Source organism: Phoenix dactylifera, chromosome 12 (genome assembly GCF_009389715.1).
Source record: "Phoenix dactylifera cultivar Barhee BC4 chromosome 12, palm_55x_up_171113_PBpolish2nd_filt_p, whole genome shotgun sequence".
Lineage (NCBI taxonomy): Eukaryota > Viridiplantae > Streptophyta > Magnoliopsida > Arecales > Arecaceae > Phoenix > Phoenix dactylifera.
In genome coordinates, this window is record NC_052403.1 from 10,421,104 (window position 1) to 10,440,507 (window position 19,404).

General features: G+C 38.3%; 2 protein-coding genes across 2 annotated transcripts in view; one reads left to right on the forward strand and one right to left on the reverse strand.

The window, feature by feature from the left end:
* Positions 1–19,404, reverse strand: part of LOC103724019 (BEACH domain-containing protein B-like) — a 124,077-nt gene that overhangs the window by 44,550 nt on the left and 60,123 nt on the right. Inside the window, 8 exon segments of the mRNA XM_039132591.1 lie at positions 4,137–4,310; positions 8,184–8,525; positions 8,615–8,656; positions 8,864–9,019; positions 16,694–16,843; positions 16,960–17,118; positions 17,207–17,305; positions 17,307–17,669. Of these exon segments, the coding sequence (XP_038988519.1) occupies positions 4,137–4,310; positions 8,184–8,525; positions 8,615–8,656; positions 8,864–9,019; positions 16,694–16,843; positions 16,960–17,118; positions 17,207–17,305; positions 17,307–17,669 (1,485 nt within the window).
* LOC120112756 lies at positions 10,376–14,812 on the forward strand. Its single transcript, XM_039132592.1, has one exon. It carries the CDS (start codon positions 12,367–12,369, stop codon positions 13,048–13,050), a length of 684 nt encoding a protein of 227 aa, XP_038988520.1. The 5' UTR covers positions 10,376–12,366; the 3' UTR covers positions 13,051–14,812.

Sequence of the window (19,404 nt, forward strand, 5' to 3'; positions counted from 1 at the left end):
GGGGGAAGAGGAGAGGAAGGGAGAAAGAATCCTTTGATCTCGTAGGAGAAATTGGTGACTCGTTTCTTCCTCCCAGAATGATTCTTGATGGAAACCCCCAAGGAGCACAGCTCGTCAGAAATCTTGAACCTGGATATGTATCTTTAGAGACATAAAAGATCAAAGTTAGACGATGAGGATAATAACTATCGTTACAAATCTGAGGTGAGTTTTATGTTCTGGTTTTGAGAAAGCCAAAGAAAAGTTTTCCTCCAAAGTTAGAGATTATTCAAATCCATTTGCTTTGTCAAATTATTTGGAGAGCTTGGATGAAGGAATATATGGAAGTGTAACCAAAGAGTATGAAATTCTCCATGCTCAGAGGATGTAGGTCATCAAATTCTTGTCCACATTATGGCCATCACTTGCAAATTCCTATCCAAGTCTATTATCTAGCTCTCATCGTGGGATAAATACTTGGTCAGACCTATCAACCAGAGGGAATCAGAACTCAGATCGACGAGAATGTCAGCAGAAAAAAAAGAAGAAAAAAACACACAAGTCCAGCGTTCAGAATATTTTGTATTGTGGTGATTCTGATTTAATGATGCAGAGGAAAATTCCAGATGTTGCAAATGGCCCTTCAGATTCTTGCTCAAAATACCAAGAAGGGAAGACAGCACATCTGCCATAATTCTTGTTTCAGATGATGAAGATGCAATCCATCAAACAGGAAGTCAACATGCTTCCAATTCTGGAAGGAAATCTTCTGATTTACAAACACTGATCATAAGAACTCGAATTGAGAGCCTCCAAAGACAAGCCATGATAACACAAGAAAGTCATTCAAACCAGATCAGTCCCTATGACTATGGAAGTGATAAGTGAGATGATAGTGTTGCATTTAGAGCAAACTGGCAACCATCTGTTCAATATCAAAAAGTTGTCCTACAGAAATTTCCTGAGAAGCAGTGATTTCAGGATCTTGTGAACCAAGATTATGCAGAGAAGAGAGGTGAAAGACAGGTGGAAAAGCTCTTGCTTTTGAAATAACTATGGAGGGAAAAACAAAAGAAAAACTGATGTAAATTCCACGCTTGTTTCATCTGCGGCTGTCCAGGAGCATTCATCGATCATGGGAATCTGCCAACAAGATGAGGCAGAAAACTTAGAAAATGATGAGCATCACCTAGATGATCCTTGGAAAGAAATGTCATTAGATATGGAGTACTCAAAGAGTCCTAAATATGTTGAGCCAGCTGCTGTACAAGAAGAAGAAGAAGAAGAATGCAAGCACTTCCCCATACTTCAGGATGATCTAGGCATTCTTTGTCGTATCTGTGGAGTTATTTAAAGAAGTGTAGACACGATATTTGAATACCAATGGGCAAAGGCCCCTCAGGCAGCAAGGACCCTCATGTCCAGATTAAGAAACACCAAGGATGTAGATGAAACATTACAATATTCCGAACCTAAATTTTTGGAAGATTTTATAGCAGCTGACATTTCTATCCATCCAAGGCATTTGAAGCAAATGAAGCCACATCGGTTAGAAGGCTTTAATTTCTGGTTAGAAATTTAGTAAATGATAGACCGGGGGGTTGCATTCTGGCTCACGCCCCGGATCTGGTAAAACTTTTATGCTCATTAGTTTTGTCCAGAGCTATTTGGCCAAGTATCCATCGGCCAGGCCCTTGGTAGTGCTTCTGTCTATATGGAAGAAAGAATTTCAGCATTGGTAAGTTGAGGACACTCTCCAAAATGATGACAATTTTAAGAGGTACATAACTTGATGCTTCAAAGTGTATTTGTTTCAAATTATTGGTAAAATAATTATCAGTTGATTAAATTTTGAAATATGTTTTGTACTTAGTAAAATGGGTCAAACATGTTATAAATCATTTGAAAATTTTGCTATATGCTATGAAATATGTAAAATATGACTAGACAACTTATGAAATCTGTTTTTATATGTATGTATTCTCAACATGGCTATGATCTGTTCTGGCGCCGCCAATGGAGATTATTCGTTGGCCTTGTCGACTTGTATTTGTAAGAAACAAGTTTCGACACCATTGCCACTGGTGATTAGAATAGTCGTTTTTGGACATCGTTGCCACAGGTAATTAGAATAGTGATTTTTGGACACCTCTGCCACAGGTGGTTAATAATAGTGGTTTTGGGCACTTTGTGCGACCCATACCATTGGGTTACATGGCCATAGCGTATTTATGTTGGGATTCTAGTATCATGGTTTTTATGAAAATGTATAGTAAATTTCAAAAGAAAACATGTTATTTATGATTTATTTTTTAATCATTATTCTGTGTTTAAATTAAATATTTGGCATGCTTTGACCCCACTCTAGGGTATTATGTTGATTACTGGGCTAGTGTAGCTCATTATCTTATTTTTTCTATTTTTCAGATCCAGAGGCATGATCACATGGAATTAGGGAGTCGCTAGATTCTTGAGATTTTATTCAATTATTGGCATTTTTGATAGATTAGTTAGAGTATTTGATTTATGTTGACATATGGTATTTTGAAACTTTGAAAGATTGCTTTGAATAAATTATTGAAAAAAAATTCAGAAATTTGTCATTGCTTTAATATGATTTGCAGCCTTGCATGCTTGTACGGTTTGCCATATAGGGGTGCGGCGTCTGTTGCGCTCTGGTCCTCTGGACTCAGGGCGTGATGGGTGACTACTACCCTATACAGCTCAGAGTATCTTATGGATCAGATGTTGCTGTCAGTATATTCGGATAGACACCTCCACAGCTGTATTACAGCCAGAGAACACCTCTCAGAGCTAGAGCTACAGTGATTGATCTGAAACTGATTTCTTATAGGATGAAAATATCGAACTACAACGACGCTTAATTATAGGGATGGGCTGATGTGCCTCCTGATTATGCTAATGATTCGGATATCTACGAGAGACATTGCCACTCGACGAGATTCTAGATATCGGTATGTATGTTGTACTTTAAATAAATGTAATTGATTGTATCATTTTGTGTTTTATATCTCACTAATTGATTTTATGATATTTCATGTTGCTTCTCCTAGCATGCAAAATCGCTGGCTTTTTTCTTTACATTTTGGTTTTAGCCTCACACTAAAGCAAAAGGCTAGATGTAGCAAACCCGATGACACAAATTTGCCAAATTTTTGTCTCCCCAATGTAGCATTGTTTCAGAGCCATACCCCGGTAATGCAAAAAAATCACTCCAAAACATCAAGAAGTATCATTTAGTGTGTACCGAGACGATAGAAACATTAAAAAACTTCAAGAAATATCAAATTAGACTTAAAATCATTCAAAAAACAAAAATAATTTTATTACTTTTCTTAAAGCTTAAAAAATTGAAAAAAAAATGCATGACAATTTGGAACCAGCACGCCACAGCGTAACTTGTGTCGGTACAGTACCGAACTGATGCCATATCAAACTGGTAACTGACCGGTATGGATCTTAATACCAGTTCAACTAACCTTGGATATAACACTCCAAGATGCGACAAGGTTAAGGAATCTCACAAAGGAGCTCTATCACACCTCTCGAAAGAATGTAAGAAGGATTCATTTTCTCAATTTTTACTGTAATATGAGTTTTTAATTGTTACGCAAGCTCATGAAAGTAAACGTGAACCATGCTAAATAACTTGTAAAATGATCGGAAAATTCAGGATTCCCTAGATCATCTCTACTATTATATAAAGCAAACATCTAGCGAGCATCTGTGTAGCTGGACATTCAACTCTCCCCTCCCTTTTAAGCACCACAAGTCGCATAATGCACCTACTAGCTTAGATCTTCCGCTTCTCTCTTGTCTAAGACAAAAACAATGGACCTATGGCAATCAAAAGTAGAAATACATTTATCATCTAACATAAAATTCCAAGAAAAGCTTTACACAGAGTCATCCACCTTGCTTGTCACTTGCATCGCACATCTCACATGCTATTGGCTAGCTTTATATCAAAAGAAGCTCATCATGCTTATTTTTTTTTCTTTATTAATATTAAATAATAATAATGATCAAGAGTAACTATTATACCCTCAAGTTGATGAGCTTTCAATGGAACATTTTTCAATAAACAATAATAATCAACAATAGAATATGAGCTTAATTAGACAAAACATTTATACCTCAAAAATCAGCATGCCCTTGTCAAGCATCGCCAAGCATCCCCTTCCATTATCAGTGAGAAAAGAAAAAAGTCCCATTATGCCACTCTCATGGAAGTCCTCTATCCTTAGCCAACATGAAAACGAGAATCCTTTATTATAGGGCCATTGCACTGGAGTTTTGATCACAATTCCCTGCCAGAAGAAAGAAACTTAAACTACTAATTAAAGAAACTCTCATTAGGAAATGTACAATTGCAGCAAATAACAGAGGAAGAATTTAGATTCTTAATAAAAGTACTATAAATACTAGCAGTTCATTTGAATTATTGTAATGTGCAATTTTTTTTTAAAAAAATGTAAGGATTATGGGAGACCAGGAACAGCAAATGTCAGGCATAATACAACAGAAAAAGAACTGCATCTTCAATGTGCCACAAGAATTAGTCCTATCATGAACAAGAAAATTATGTTGGTGTCATTTGCTTACAGCTGAGTTATCATGATATGTCAAATTGTAGTAACATATCCCTACAAACAAAATAAAGCTGAAGGCCAGAAAGCAAATCAGTGCAGCAACATTTGGATCATGTAAAAGATGGCAGACAGCACAATAATTTAACTTTCCTCTGTCAAAAAGCTGAAAGGTAGAAATGAAGTTTTTTCAAACATTATGTTCTGCTACAGAAATGTAAGTATCATAAAACCAATTATCGGAAGACCAAATAAAAAGATGGTTTCAAAAACCTTCAATCAGAACCAAAGAAACCAAGGAATATTTCCACTTAATTCTTGACAAGTGATCTAGCCTGACTAGATGAAGCTACAAGGATAGTCCACAAGAAACAAAGATTGCCTTTCACTATGTAAAGTTTAATAGCAACTATGCTCAGAAGTATGATTCATTTTCAGAGGGGGGCAAAATTGGCACTAACAGTATTTGCAAAAATTAGTTATGTTTGGAATCAATGAAGAAACCCTTAAAAATATCAGTTATCAACCAAATACAGAAGTGTGTATACATAGCTTTTACTTCTGTAGAAAGCTTCTTCTGGAAGTAATTCAACTAACAGTTCTCTAAAATGAAGATTGAACTATTGAAGAGCTTCCTCACATATTTCCTATTTGATAAGCACTTTCTGGAAAAGAATCACATCTCAGCAAGTAACAGAAATGAGGAAGGACAAAGGAGCCAGTAGGTCAAGTAAAGATAGTGGCTTTGGGTTTTCAGCTTTATCATGACTCGGAGAGAACTAAGTTTTTGAGTGTGGACTCAAACATCATGCATCTATTCATTTAACTAATATCGGATCTGATCCAACTCACGTTAGGTCCACGACATGTTTAAACTTTTTGGATTTGACTCAGAATGTTGTGCAACCTCAAGTCAGTTCTGACTAGTATTAAAACCATTTTGCTAGAACTGAAATAATTCTGTTGAGATTTAGGTCACATATCTAAGACTTTGATCAAATCAATTGGTTCAAAAGTTGGTACAGGCATGTTAAAATTCTGTGGTGCCTGGGTCAATCAAGTTCCACCCAATAAATTGCATATCAAGTAGATATGGAAGTCAGTTGCTTTAAAATTGAAATTAATGTTAATTTCAATACGCAGTAATTGCTTTTTCAGAAAGGAAGAAAGCCTTATGTGTCTCGGCAATTAATTCAAGTCTGTCTTTTTTTTTGTAGTAACTACAATAGCTGATTGATCATGTCAACTGAACATGGAAGTTTGCACCTCTATTAGTGGTAAATAATTTTTATTTTCTGAGCTCAGCAAGTCTCGTTATGCAATTATATATGATGTTTAAAGGCTTCCACAGATTACCAGTAACATGAATGAAGTTTTCATGCTCTGCATTTAATTAATATGCATTAACTCACTAATGTAATTTTTTACATACTTTCATAGATTTCAATGCTACCTTGTTTTAGCAATCAAGGGGCATCTATCATCCCCCACCTCTACATTATCTGTGGAAATCTATAAAGCGGTATCATTTATACTTGTCGATTTTACATAATCACTAAGTGGAGCATCCTTGGTGACTAATGAGGCCATATCTTCCTTCATAGCCCATACAGTCATATCACCAATGGAAGCATTGAAAAGTCTTCGATAGCTAAAGAGATCATAAAAACTGTGCTTATCCACCCCAACCCCCCTTTTCATACAGGAAATCGTGATCCAGTCTCCCACTTTCCTTTGTGGAGATATTAACAACCTACCTAAAGCCATGTCAATGTCCAGCTTCTAGTTGTCTTAGGCTAAGTCTATCCTACCTGTGCTAGTGTAAAAATTGCCTTTTTCACTGAACTCGTTTGCGACAATTTCAGGCATCAAATACTTGAAGAACTGCAGCCTCACTTGTTGATGTAATAACTCTCAAAATGGACAATTCCATTTAATCATCCAAACCTGGCAATCATTCAAATTTTGATTACATAAATTTTGTATCTAGTGATGGCTTCAATGGACAGCATTTATTCAAAATGGCAAGCAACAGTAATTTAAACCATGTAGATGGACAGAGTTTTTGTTGGTCTTCCATTAATCGGCCCACTCTTTAAACTCCTATACCTGTTTCTAGGAAATTCCTTACACTTTGTACCATAGATCCACTTTTTGTTAACACCTACAATGCGTATTTTCTTCGCCTCCAACACTAAGCTACACAACATCTTACTCACAAAAATTCATATTTAAACCAACGTTTGAGCATAAACTCTTTGCTGGCCTGTTCATTAACTTAACCCCTAGTGACACAGCTCCTAAAATTTTAATTTCTAGGCATATCCTTTCTATTTGCACCACAAACCCATCTCATCATTTCATTTTTGATTACTGATCCTGTAAGCATACTTTCTTCATAACCAACAGCCCGATCCAGATAAAATTCTCATTTTTTATATTTTTATTGAAAACACCCAGAGTGATTACAATGCACGTGCAATCAGATGATTCTCAGGAAACATGTTTAGTAGAATATGCACACCTAGCTCTGTTCTTATTAAAATCTAACATACCAGTCTTATATATTTGAAGTCCAGGAAAACATAAGGTATTTCATCATAATTGGTTGTCAGTTCAATACGACTTCAGTAAATTGTTTAAAGCTTCAGTATTATTGCAAGGAATATCTCTTCAAAATTGAATATTTCATTTCCCAAGACAAAGCGGTGAGCAACCAACTAGATATGCATTTCACACTTACTACTAATGTCAAGGCTACAGAAGCAGCCAGATTTACATGAATCTCGGTATAAGCTCGCAATAGGATAGGTTAGTGAGGCCATTAAATTTGTGCAAATGATCTCCCAACAACAGCTTAAGATCTCATGCATTACCCACACCAGTAATTCCATGAGTCAGGACAAAACTACTGCTATCAGAGAAAATATTATCATTCATGCAGCTGCATGAAACCATGCATCCTGAATAAAGTAGTTCCATATACCACTATAGCGGTGAATGGTGATACTGAATTTTCAGCAAAACACCGGCACTAGCTCATTTAAGTCAACCAACACTAGCAGTTCGATACTGTAGCACTGTACATATATCCAGCAGCAACATTTATATTTTTATTTGGACATATCAAACATCTAGGAACCAACAAACTGCATTCTAACATAAAGAGAATATTCCTTTTATACATTTCCCTACAAAATACCACCATTAGTGGTACAACGCCTGTATGAAGAGAACTAAAATAGAGGCCAACCAAAAATATAGAAGGACAATAGAAAGCTTCAGTGCTACATAACAAGAAAAGATATAATGTCCATCATGCAGCATGCAAATTTATAAGCCCCCAAATACAATTCAAGGAGAAAATTTACTACATAATTGACAATTACAGATACGTTAAGGTTGAACAATATATAGAATTACATGCACCACTTATGAGCTTGATTCAAAAAGCTTAATAGGAAAGCATAGCAATTTATAAAATTAAAAAAAAATCATCTAATCCCTCAGTTAAAAGAAACTTAATATAACATCATAATGCAAACAAAAGCAAAAAATAAGGGATAGGAAGGAATATGTGTTCCCAGAACATACAGAGTCCTGGCCGCTGAACTCGAAAAATGCCTCAGGTCCTTTTTCCTTAAGCATATAATGAACACTTGTCAAAAGCAGCGAGCACTTTTGCGCATATCCAATCCTTTCACTGCGAAGAAGAGCAAATATTTTGCGTATATCCTTCCCTGATATACTATGCCCACCAATGATCTGGATTAACTTAGCAATTTTTGCAATTATGTCCTCTCTTTCTTCTACAGAAAACCAATCTAGAAGAAAACTAAGGATTCCTGCTCTGAAACATGAAGTTCGATTCACAATGGAATCTTTTAGCAAACTTTGGAAGACATCAAGTCCATAATGCTGCAGTGAGGTGCTGCTCTGTCAACCAGAATATGTAGATATTAAAAACTAGAGTTCACTATTAGAAACAAAAAAAAAGGATAAAGAAATATAGAAAACATACAAACCTTTTGCAAAACATTTAGAAAAAGTATAATCACATCTTCATTCTGAACAAAAAAGGAAAAAATAAACTCAGGAAAATTAGTAACATCAGTGACACAATATTATTACGCTTAATTTACAGGTTTCTGCCAGCAGCATTATAATGACATTATCAGCTGTATCACAGTATCACCATAAACACCAAGATGAAGTGAGCAGAAAATCATTATCTATGTGAATATATGAAGCAGAAGTCCACTTAAACTACCAACCTTTATAACAGTTCTCTTTTTCATGTCAAACCTCCCATCCACGAGCATGTCAAGAAGGGCAGTTAGAAGTCCATCACTTGATTGCCACTTGCAGAAGTCCAAGAGCAAACTCTGTAATGTTTGATATCCCACACCAACAAGTGCTCTAAAGGCAACCTTCAATGAGTAAACAACAAGGAAATGGCTGGTAAGTTTTAACATTATATAGTTACAGATATTTCTTAGTAGAATTAATTTTTAGCAAACTGTAATCAGCATGACTGTCATAGGTATAAGATATTGTGTTGAGTAAGAGAAAAAGAAAGATGGTTATGATGAAGAAGCCAAAAATATCTGGTTAGCTTTATATGACAATAAAAAGGACACATTATTTGCAATGCGAAGAAAAGCCCAAGACAACCATGGAGGCAATGAGATAAAGCATTAGCCGAAGTACCATAGATCCAGAGAAAGCAAGGTAAAAACTGTGGTGATGCCTGCAGTAATAAAGGATAGGAATTGTCCATGATAACGAAAAAAGGGGAACCTCCAGGGCCCTGGATCCTTGAACATAAGATAACAGGAGCATGGGAGGGGCACACAACCTGCAGCCTTTCAATAATTGAGATTCCCAATACTCCCATGATACCTAAAATAAACTTCTAAAGGAAATGAGGTTCATCTGAATTATTTAGACTTTAGATAGTCTGACTATTACAAGACAAGTATAACACACCAAACCAACTAACAGCCATTAATGAAAATATTACTTGAATACTACATCTTGACATCCATACATGCCCTCCAAGGATTTCAAGTTATTTGATTTTTGATGATAGAAAGCACACTGATTTCGAATATTAACTCTAAAATAATTAATTTTTTTAGGGCTCCAAAATCTTAGCATAAAATTTCATGGTTTGAAACAACTTATTATATGTCTAACGAAAAGATCAATTAATTTCAAGAGTTTTAGGATGAGAATATGTTTTTCTATTTGTCAAGAGTTCTATTATGCTTAATGCTTGAATATATTTTAGAACTATCTATTATTTTTAAACAACATAGGAGATCGCTTTTTTTCAAGATGCATATGAGACAATAGAAAAAACATAACATAACCATCTAGCCTTTTCCCAACTTCGAGGGTCGGGTTTATGGAACCTTATTCACCAAGTTTTCCTACTTAAGACCATCTCTGATGTTATTCTAAGTTTCTCCATATCCTTCTTCACAACCTCCATCCATGTTACCTTAGATTATCCCCTCCTTTTCTTAACATCTTCAACACAAACCAAAGTACCTCTCTTTGCTACATCCTCCTCAAATCTCCATTGTATATGTCCACACCATCTGAATCGATTTTCTTTCACTTTGTCCATAATTTGTACAACTCCCACAATCAAAGTTCGCCATCTCGGTACCGGACCTCGTATCACTACCACACTAGCATAGTGTTGGTACCAGGGTCTGCTGAACCGACTTGTACCGGTCGGTTCAGCCCGAACCGGACCGGTACCGACTGGCACCGGACCGGTACCGACTGGCACCGGTCCGGTTCCGGGGTATAAAACGGTTCCGACCCATATCGTTCGGTTCGATGCTCGAACCGGTGCGAACCGAGCAGTTCCCACCGGTATGAGCTCGAACCGGTGCGAACCGGTACCGGTGCGAACCGAGCCGGTTCGCACCGGTTCGGTGCTGAATTTTAGTGTCAGCGCTGTGGCACTTTGAAAATACCACACTTTGAAAGTGCTAGCCAGAGGCACTTTCAAAAGTGCCACACTGTGGCACTTTCAAAGTGCCGCTTTGTGCGGCACTTCAAATGAAAGTGCCGCTTTGTGCGGCACTTCAAATGAAAGTGCCGCTTTGTGCGGCACTTCAATTGAAAGTGCCGGTGCGGCACTTCAAATGAAAGTGCCGCTTTGTGCGGCACTTCAATTGAAAGTGCCGGTGCGGCACTTCGAAAGTGCCGCGCTGTGGCTCACAGTGGCACTTTTCAAAGTGCCACAGTGCCTCAACGGTTGGCTATAAAAGCCGACCGAATGCTGAAGCCAAATCCATCAGCTTAGGTGAAGGAAAGGCAGAGAGAAAGGAGGAGGAAAAGAAGAGAAAGGCAAAGACAAAGGCATGAAAAAAAATTAGAAAGGTCGGAGAGCGTCGTTTTTCTTGAAGAAAAATCCAGCAAAAACTAAATAAGGTAAAATTTCTTTCCGCTACATTGTTTTTTTTAATATTTCATTTAAATTGCTTAAAAAAATTAAGTCAAAAATTGCCAAAAAATAGGAAATGATTCAATGATTCCATTTCGTCTTAGAATTTTTTATATGTTGTCGATATATGGACGATGTTAATGGTGACATTAACTTTTGTTTTTACAGAATTTATATAATTTAAAATTTAATTAAAAAATTTAAACATTAATTTTTAATTACAAAAAAATAGAAATTGAAAAAAATTAATGTGGTTGTAGGAATGGAGCCGTCAAGAAGAGGGCAACCCCAAGAGCGTAATATTGGCTAGGAGCATGAGAAGATGCTCGGTGAACGGCACCAGTTTCAGTGCAATTATTGCCACAAGTGCTTCAAAGGAGGAGTAACCAGATTAAAGCAGCACTTAGCCGGTAATTCTCGTGAGATATCTGCATGCTCGGAGTGCCCACCGAGCACCCGTCAGCTGATGAGGAAAAACTTCGCTGAGATCAAAGCAGCCAAGGAGAGGGCTGCCAAGCAGAAAGCAGAGGTGGAACGCCAAGCTGCAGAAGCACCTTCCTATCACTTGATGGAGTCACAGGAGGTCGAGGGTCCAGATGAGGAGGAGGCACAGATCCAGGCTGCCATGCGGGCGAGTCTGGATGATCGGTGGCAGCAGGAGGAGGTGGCGAGGCATCGGGCTCGATTTGGGCCCTCGTTTTTCGAGTCGGGCGCCGGTTCTGGTGGAAGCAGACAAGATCCAGAGTTTCAAAGGACAACCTTAGTCAGGGAGGGCGAGGGCAGAGGACGTAGCCGGATTGCATCTATCCTGGATGGTTTTGGTGGCCGAAAGAAGTCTTCCGGAGGGATTCCACCAGGTGCGTCAATCCATGATGTAGATCCGCATGCCTTCCCCAGGAGAGATTCGAAGCAGCAAAGGGTAGACACAATATGGAAGGAGAAGAAGAAGGATATGTGGCGAGCTATTGGATCCTGGTTCCACTTCATCCACATTCCAACGAATGCTGCAAACAATACATACTACAAGTCTACCATTTCTGCCATACAGTCTGTCGATCCCGGTGTCGATCCTGCAGGCCCGAGGGACATTTACGGTGAGCTTCTTGACAACAATAAGAAGCTAGAGAATTGGATTGGCTCATATAAGAGCAAGTGGCCCACATATGGGCTCACTCTGATGTGTGATGGTTGGACCGGTCCGACAAAGCGGGCCTTCATCAACTTTCTGACATACTGTGATACGAAGACCTTCTTTCACAAGTCAGTTGATGCTTCGGATAAGGTGCACAACGCTCATACATCCTCAGACTTATGGAGGAGGTGATTGATCAGATTGGAGAGGAGAATATCGTGCAGGTCGTCACTGATAACGGGACGCAATATAAGTTGGCCGGGCAGGTCTTGATGGAGCGGCGGCCACAAATTTTCTGGACCCCATGTGCTGCATATTGCATCGACCTCATCCTGATGAATATTGGAAAGATCCGTAGGGTGCAACATACGATGGAGATAGCTCAACGCATCACCAGGTATATTTATAGCCATACTTGGGTTCTTTCATTAATGAGAAAGTATGCAGGGGGAGAAATTCTTAGACCAGGAGTCACACGGTTTGCTATGAATTACATTGCACTTGATATCCTTATCGAGAAGAAAGGAGCCCTACGTCAGTTGTTTGTTAGTCCCGAGTGGCAGAAAAGTAGATATGCCCAGGCCGGCACTGAAGGAAGAAGGATGGAAGACTTGGTAAGCAGGCAGTCATTCTGGCAGCGGACCAATGCGATAGTCAAGGCTATCAAACCATTATATGAAGTGCTGCGGGCCGTGGATAGCGAGAGGTACCCCCAGATGGGCTTTTTGTATCATATGATGGAGAAGGCAAAGGCTCAGATCATGGAGGCAGATGTAGCCCATGCCCAGGAGTACATCGACATCATTGAGCGGCGGTGGGGAGCCCAAATGGGTAGGAAATTGCATTTAGCAGGTAAGCGATAATATTGATAATTATACTGATTGATATATTTGTATAATTATACTAAGATGGTGTCATCTATGTGCAGCATACTATCTGAATCCCCGGTTTCAGTACGAGAGTGGAATTGGTATGGATGATGAACTTCTTCAAGCTCTGCGTAATGTTATTTATAAGATGGAGCCTGATCCAGAAGTCGCCGCGTCATGTATAGAAGAGGTAACTATGATTTAGTAACATATGTAAATATATCGGATCTTATATTATTGACATACTACAACAAGCTTCTTTCCACAGACCAAATTATTTAGAGAGGGCAGCCACAGCTTTGGACAGCGACCAGCTGTCGTGAGCAAGACAACTATGAATCCAGGTACAATACAAATCTGCAAGACATTTTTGCATCTGAATTATCTTCAACTATGAGGCCATCATATATGTAAAATGTAATTATCTTCAATATTTTTGCAGCTGAATGGTGGATTCATTTTGGCGGATCCGCAAAAATTCTTAAGCGGATAGCTATCCGGATACTCTCCCAAACGGTCTCCTCGAGTGGCTGAGCGCAACTGGTCCACCTTCGGCCTCATCCACAGCAAACAGAGGAACCGTTTGACACAAAAGCGCCTCAACGACCTAGTTTATGTGCACTACAATTTGCGGTTGAGACTAAAATAAATTCAGGAGGAAGTGGAGCTCAAGTATGCAAATCCCATCTATAGGACTTTTATAGATGATGATGATAATCCTATGCTCGACTGGCTTGCGGCCTAGCAGCAGGAGCCCGAGCTTGATGAGCCAGGATCGCCTCGACGACCAGCCAGCATCATAGCCACCGAGGCTATGGTCGATCCACAGCAATGGGCTGAGCGCAACATTCCACGCACTCCTACAGCTGATATGACGTGGCTAGAGGGGAGCCAGTCACCGCATGACTGGTACGACGCTCCCGTTCAGAGAGATGATCCTCTCATGCGAGGACGAGGACGCTCTACTACCCAGTCGACTCGATCAGGAGGGCGTCAATCCCAGCAAACAAGAAAAGAAAGAAAAGGGCCCCAATGGAGAGTGTCGAGGAGGAGACTTGGACCAGCAGCGATGAAGGTTCTGGTAGTGATGGATCTACTAGCCATGGAGGAAGTGGAGGACAGTATGGTACTACTTATGAGACACAGCCGGAGGTAGGTTTTCGATGTACCGGTGAGTCTCAGTTTACACATGCTCCTCGAGGTCGTTCAAGAGGCCAGGATGCAGCTGCAGATGACCTCCCATGTGGAGTCAGATCCATTGATGTATCAAGTTCCGAGTCTTCCTATTATCCGCGGCCTCAGCCAGCCTATGGATATGGTGCATCGGAGTCATTTTCCGATGGCTACTACCCTGCGCAGCCCGGAGGGTCTTACGGGTCGGATTTTGGTGCCGGTCTATTCGGATGGGCCCCTTATCAAGACACCTCTCAGAGCCAGAGCTTCAGTGAGAGATCCGAGAGTTCTTATGACCCAACGCGCATTTCTCGAGGATTGAGCATACAAGACTACAATGCCGCTTGGTTAGAGGGATGGGTTGATTTGCTTCCATATTATGCTGATGATCCAGATATTGACGAGAAGTATCGCCACTCGATCCGATTTTAGATATTCGAGAGTGTTTTAAATGTATGTAATTGATTGTATCTTAATTTGAAAATTTTTTATGTTCTTCATCTCATTATTTGAATCATTTGGAAGTAATAAGTTGCATCATCTAGTTTTAACCTTAAACTTAAACAATAAAACATCCAAAAAATATCCAAAAGTGAAAGAACTCCAAAAAAAAAAACGACAATGGGGTCGAAACCAGGCCGAATGTGCCCTATCGGTACGGTATCAGTTCAGCTCGATTCGGCTCGGTTCGGCACCGGTACCGTACCAATACCGGAGCCGACCGGTACGTCGGTACGATCGGTACCGCGAACCTTGGTTGGTACGGTACGGTACATAATTTTGTTGGTATACCGAGTGTCGATACGCCACCCATACTAGGTACTAGTACCGAACCGGTTCGGTATGCCCTGTACCACCTAGTTCGGGCCGGTACGACGTACCATGCCCATAACTTTTTCAATATATTCATTTTTATTTGATCCTTTTTAGTCTTACCATACATCCATCTTAACATTCTCATTTCTTCTACATTCAACTTGTTTTAATGTACTTTCTTTATTACCCAGCAATCCCAGCTAGACAACATGGCAGGCCTTTCTGTAGTTTTATAAAATTTTTCCTTAAGTCTCCAAGGCATGTGCCTACCAAATAATTTTCCAGATGCACCTCTCCACTTCATTCAACCAGCTCTAATTACATTGCATACATCTTCATCTATCTCCCATTATTTTTCCTTAAGTAGCAAATTGGTGACTTGCAAATATTTCTTGGTCATCAGTCATAACTGGCATTGCATCTTCATTTCCATTTTCATTAAATTTGCATTGCATATATTCTCTTCTTCTAATCTTTAGGACCTTATCTTCTAAAGCACTCCTCCATAAGTCCAATATAGCATTTAATTTAGTTCATTTCTTTCATCATTCAACACTATTTCTTCCACTAAGAACTTACACCATGGCATAAGGTTTGCCAAAAAAGCACCGAAACCCATACTAGTCGGCAACCGATTCAATACCGTACTAAAACATGGTATTCTATGGCATGCCAGTTCCGAACCAGCAAGCCATATTTTTTTCTTTTTTTTAAGCTTGAATAATTAGTAATTAAATTTTTTAGGCTTTTTGAATGATTTTAAGTATAATTTGATGTTTCCTTGATGTTTCTATCACCCGGGTACATCCTAAAAGATGCTTCTTGATATTTTGAAGTAATTTCTAGTCCACCGTTGGTACGGCTCTATACACCTTGAATCGGACGATTTAGGATGATTTTGCCTTCCTTGATTAAGATGCTTGCCTTTTCATTCAAAAATTATTGAATACACTCATTTTAAGGATACACTGAAATACACTCATGAACACTTGAAATATACTAGGATATAAGAAAAAATATTAGAACGCACACGAAACTTTGAGACACTTATCACAATCACCTCAATATCATCTAGTTAGTAACCAGCTATTATACCCACTAGACAAGGGTTCACTGAAACCAACAATTATACCCATTGGTCAAGAATTCGCTAATCAACAGGCCCGTTAGCCAAGGATTCCACTGCAAAATATCTCGAATAAGAATATGAAGGCCAACAACTTCCCCTTTGCGAGCGAGGGTCACCGCATCAAGCTTCTACTCAGAACACTAAGGCCAACAAATTACCCCTTACTGGCTAGGGTCACTTGTCACAAAACAACTCACCAGGAGTTTTCATTTCAATCCATAACAAAGGAAACATTTCTCTTTTAGGTGATATAATGATTAATGAACACTTCAAATGACTAGAGTCAAAAGAAATCTCTTTGATATATTAACATGAATTTAAATCATGATGCTTTAATGCCGATAAATTTAGATGTCAAATAGTCATTCAAGACACATTTTTCAAAATTCACTTGCCATAAAACATTAGGGGAAAGATCAGAAAATTATGAAACCTTTGATCATTTTCATAAAACAAGGATATATATATAACATATAATATCATAACATTTCCTACAACCATGGAAAAATGATAGAATACCTTCGAATCATCATTTCCAGTCAGCAACAATGTTAATGTCTGAAGCACATTAAGGACTAACTGCTCCCCGATTCTCTCATCAAGAGTCCCATTTAATAGAGAGACAATGTGCAAAAAGCACTCTCCACTACGAAACAAACTCTGAAAGTACTGGGGAAAAATAATATAGTTGGAATATGCAACAGAAACTTATTCAGTCGGTATAAGAAGAACAATGCAGACATATCATCAAAAAAATATGCATAATGTCATAACAAGTAACATACCGCTTTATCAATCAAAATAATCTCTCTCATGCTAATCAATAGATCAATTGACAATTCCACGAAACACTTTTCCCTTTCCTTTGCACGAGTAAAGGTTTCCAGAAATTTGGAGCAAAGCTGCAACTTTGCTGTGTGATCTTCTGCGGATGATGGAGGCAACTGAAAATAATTTATAAGGACAAAGACTTCTATTATCAAATATACAATTAGAAAAATTAGCGAAAAACAAAAATGATAGTGCTTAAACCTTAAATAATCCAAGAATTTGCTCCAACACAGGCTTTCGAAGATTCTCTTCCCAAAATAAATCAAACAAACAATCAATGCAATTGGAATTATGCAAAACCAAACTTTTTCCCATTCTCAGCTATGCGAAGATACTCTGTGAAAAGCTCGAATGAGGACTTCATGCATATAATCCAATTCTCAGCTGTCTCAACCGAAGAAGGTGTCCAATCTCTTTTGAATTTGCTCCCTTCATTAAATTCATCTTCAGCAAGCAGACTTAAATAAGTTAACTTTCTGAGCTCTTGAGCTTGAATGCATGCAACCTTGAGCACTCGAGCAATCGCATTCAGTGGCTTGAAAGAAGCAAGACTTTCCTCAACCGCAAGTTGTAGAATCCGATAGAGGCTCTTTACAAGAATAATTGCTATTTCAGGATTACAAGCAGACTGTTCAAGCGTATCCAATAACACACAGCATTCCGGCTGCACCACAATTAGAGAAAAATGAAAAATGAAATCACAATAATCAAGATTCTAGTCAAAAAAGTATTCATAGAGACATGATCAGACATATCTCAAGAACAAGCCACTCGCAAAAGAAATCGAACTACAGACACTGAGTAAATTCAGAACAAACTATTTGCTGTTCTTGAGCTAGCAATAACATATTACCAGCTAGTATCAGAATGTCTAGCCAACACTGTGTCAATTAAATTCCAAATTCCAACACCTAGAGCTCTGAAGTAAGTATATATCAATCAAGGGTAAAAAAGTATGTGGAAATCACATGTAAAGAAAAATAATGTTAGTTTAGGTTCCAGTTGATGCAGCAAGCAATAATGTAAAAGAGAGTAGCAACACTAAAGTGGAAATAACAGTGCCACAGAAAAGGCACGCAGCAGCCTTACAACATGAGAAGGAAGCAATAGAATCTAACTGGTGTACCATTAATACTAGTTATAGAACTGAAATGTTTAAATGAGGCAAAAAGGGGCATTAATGAAAGTTAGAGAAAAATTTAAGATTGGATCCATATTCCATAATTGAGGTAGCTGGTGCTATGAATGTTTGAAAGTAGAAAAGCATCAGTGGGTGGTTGTGAAGAAAGTCCCAGACGAGTTTCAATTCCTAACGTACTAAATTTCTGAAACTAAAAATCAACATCTGAAAACATGTGGCATTACATGAGTTCTATAAAGAAAATCTTCTTACAACCAGCACAAGACAAATCTGTAATGAAGATTTTCTAACAAGCAATGAAGAAAAGTTCGAAGAAGCCAGCAAATGAGCAACACTAAGGAGTCATTTTCACTTCAAGTATTCTTCGGGACACAGTGAGCACCCTCTATTGATTCCTGTAACTAACAGGTGAAATAGTAGCAGGCAGATTATGTTGCAGTCAATTGCTTCCATGGTTTAACCATTCAAAATTTTATGCACGTCAAGCTACAAAAAAGCATGAAGGAAATCCAAAACGAATTTCTACAGATATAAGCTAGTCAATTTTCCTTCTTCCACAAGATGACTTAATTAATTGCCAGATTTCGTTTGCTGTCACTAATTCAGCTCCTTAATGGAGCACAGTTACAGACACACGTCCTAACCAACAAACCAATCCTTTCGATTTGTGCCAGTATCATGAGAAACTTTACACCCACATAATACCATGAAAAGCAATATCGTGCAACAAGCAAGCTTACATTCTTTCCAATTATATTCACCTAATCAAAGTCTGTCAAACCAGTACCGGGACCTGTACTAGTCGGCAACCGGTTTGGTACAGTACCAGTTCAGTACCTTAACAACACTAATTTTTTTAATATTTTTAAAATTTGAATTAATGGTAATTATTTTTTTTCAATTTTTCAATGCTTTAAGTATAATTTGTAGTTTCTTGATATTTTTTGATGTTTCTATGATCCCGATACACCCTAAATAATGCCTCTTGATGTTTTAGAGTGATGCAAAACATAAAATGATTAGTAAGATATTGCATAATAAAAAAGCAATATAAAATATCCTAAAATAAATTAGTAGGATACAAAATATAAAATGACATTATCAATTACATATATTTAAAATACAAGCACACCAATATCTAAAATCTCGTTAAGTGGCGATGTCTCTCATAGATATTCGAATCATTAGCATAATTAGGAGGCACATCAGCCCACCCCTCTAACCACGAGGCGTTGTAGTCCTATACGCTCATTTCATA

What these genes read in the sequence shown, in the direction of transcription:
- LOC120112756 (XM_039132592.1), top strand. Translation starts at nt 12,367, where the DNA reads ATGGAGGAGGTGATTGATCAGATTGGAGAGGAGAATATCGTGCAGGTC.